Source organism: Cydia splendana, chromosome 18, assembly GCF_910591565.1.
Source record: "Cydia splendana chromosome 18, ilCydSple1.2, whole genome shotgun sequence".
Taxonomy (NCBI): Eukaryota; Metazoa; Arthropoda; class Insecta; order Lepidoptera; family Tortricidae; genus Cydia; species Cydia splendana.
Genome location: NC_085977.1, coordinates 18,510,779 through 18,512,854, shown reverse-complemented (window position 1 = coordinate 18,512,854; position 2,076 = coordinate 18,510,779). Strand labels below are relative to the sequence as shown.

Below are 2,076 nucleotides of genomic sequence, written 5' to 3'. Positions count from 1 at the left end.
AGTAAATTACGTTCTCGACGGCGTTTATGTCAGTGACAAACTGATGGTAACCGTACTTAAGACCATTAGTGTGAGTACCAACGAAGTATGTTTTTTTAATTTTATATTTGGTAAGCTTATGAATCTTATCGCGAGGTCTACAGCTCACAGAGTCACTAGTTTAAGTATTTTATGTATCAACGTATTTTTATTATTTGTTAGGAAAACTTACAACTATAGTACATATTTACTTGTAAGTATTACGAGTGACAATGAAATAGTACAGCGGTAAAAAAAAACACAGAATACTTGTTAAATAAATTTATCATTTGGCTTCATTAGGAACATTCGTTTTGAGGTCACATATCTACAATTTCCCACCCGGAGCGTGAGTGACTGGTGTCACCTTCAAGTTCTTTTTCAATTTTCTGTAGTCTCATTATTTTCTTCTTAACTATTTCTAGTTTCCTTCTATTTTCTTCAGGGTCCTGTAGTCCTGTCCGAAGTTTCCTTTTCCTTAGGATGCCAGTAGAAAGACCTAGAGATGTTTGCACTTTACCATTTCTTTCTTCATCGGTTTGAGTTTCTACGGATTTAGATGTTACATTTTCTTTAATACATGTTATGTTGACTTCCCAATTCGTTTGTGTTGATACGTCTCTGGTTGTCTCAGTAGTACTTGTAGAACTATTAGACACTTCGGGAATATACTTAGTAGGCAATGCTTCTGGCTTTAGACGAGGTGTCTGTATAATCATGTCTTTTTCAAAATGAGCTGAACAAACGACATAATTTCTTGGTTTCAAATCTTCTTTTTCTAATAGATCAGTTCTATCAATGATTTCTAACCATCTGTTGCGCCTGTAAACAAAGATAATATAAGAATAGGTATCAGATATAGAATAGAATAGATTTTTATTTGTGTGATTTTTGTATGTGTTAAAATGTGAGTGTGTGTGTGTATAAATTGCTATTATTTTTAGCGGTTCGTGGTTAAATTGTTTAAAATTAAATTTCTCAGTAGTTAATTTACCATCTATGTGAGTTGATGGGAATGGGAACTAATGGGAATTATTTTTCTCAGTTGTTACCACTGGTAAGAACTTGGTGACAACTGTAGCTCGTTTTTTAGCATTAGAAAAATACTACATACTTTTGTTTAATAATATTTGCTTCGACTTATTTTTCAAAAATGCTTTTACTTTTTATTGTTTTTAATAAAAAAATAACACAGGTCAATATTTTGTAGTCTTATCTAATGCTTAAAAACGAAGTATAGTTTGAATAACCCATATCATTTTATATATAAGTTATATAACTTTCATCTTTAGGTATTTGGCTAACTAGCATGGTTGTGCAGTTTATAAAACGGCGTAAACACTGTGCCTGTGGTGTTACTGCAGGGACATAAAATATGACCATAAGACAATCATGTTTCGAAAAAGTTTTACAATCACAATCTTGTTATGAAAAGGGCATGGATAGATGTCACTGTTGAACCGTTTCATAACAAGATTATAAAGTCCGAATCGCCTCCTTATCAGATTTGCGTCATTCACCGCACGCCCACGTGTTGTGAATGTGTGCGTTCCGCACGTAAACACGATACGAGGAAATCACTCTGCTGTCTGGTACCATGGTCTGTACCATGTTTGTACAATATTGAGAATGGCTATTTACTGTTCCTCGTCTGTCGGAAGAGAGAAAAACGATAATTTTTTATTCTTTTTGTTGTTCCTACACCCATAGACACTGCAAGGTATGGTGTTGGCTCGTGTCGAAGCCATTTCGCATCCGGTATGTAAGTATTAGAGTAATTAGAGCGAAGTGACGTGCGTCGGCGAGCGCGTGTGGCAACCAAGTCAACCAACTGTCTCGTTCCGCCGGCGGTGCGTCGTTCCGCCGGCGGCGGGGCGGGACATGTACCTACCAAAAGACCTACCAACGTTTTCGTAGCGCTACGCTCGCAGCCGATCCCAGCGTTTCCCCGCTTTGTTGCGGTAAGGGCTCCTCTACACGTTGGGCCAACGCCGGCCACTCCAAGGGACGTATTTATGCGTTAGAGGGAGCAAGTGATATTGCTATCTCATTCTACCG

The 2,076-nt window shown here is 37.4% G+C and overlaps 1 protein-coding gene across 1 annotated transcript; it reads right to left on the bottom strand.

Moving 5' to 3' along the window:
• Nucleotides 1-323: 323 nt before the first annotated feature.
• LOC134799266 (uncharacterized) lies at nt 324-1,787 on the bottom strand. Its single transcript, XM_063771643.1, has 2 exons — nt 1,660-1,787; nt 324-840 (listed from the first exon to the last, which is right to left on the bottom strand). The coding sequence occupies exons 1-2, from the start codon at nt 1,764-1,766 to the stop codon at nt 339-341; spliced, it is 609 nt and encodes a 202-aa protein (XP_063627713.1). The 5' UTR covers nt 1,767-1,787; the 3' UTR covers nt 324-338.
• Between the last annotated feature and the right edge of the window lie 289 nt (nt 1,788-2,076).

Excerpts from the sequence above, each read along its gene's own strand:
- LOC134799266 (XM_063771643.1), bottom strand. The coding sequence starts at position 1,766 with ATGGCTTCGACACGAGCCAACACCATACCTTGCAGTGTCTATGGGTGT. Across the intron at positions 841-1,659 it reads CTTCCGACAGACGAGGAACA|GCGCAACAGATGGTTAGAAA; the intron begins GTAAATAGCCAT and ends CTTTGTTTACAG.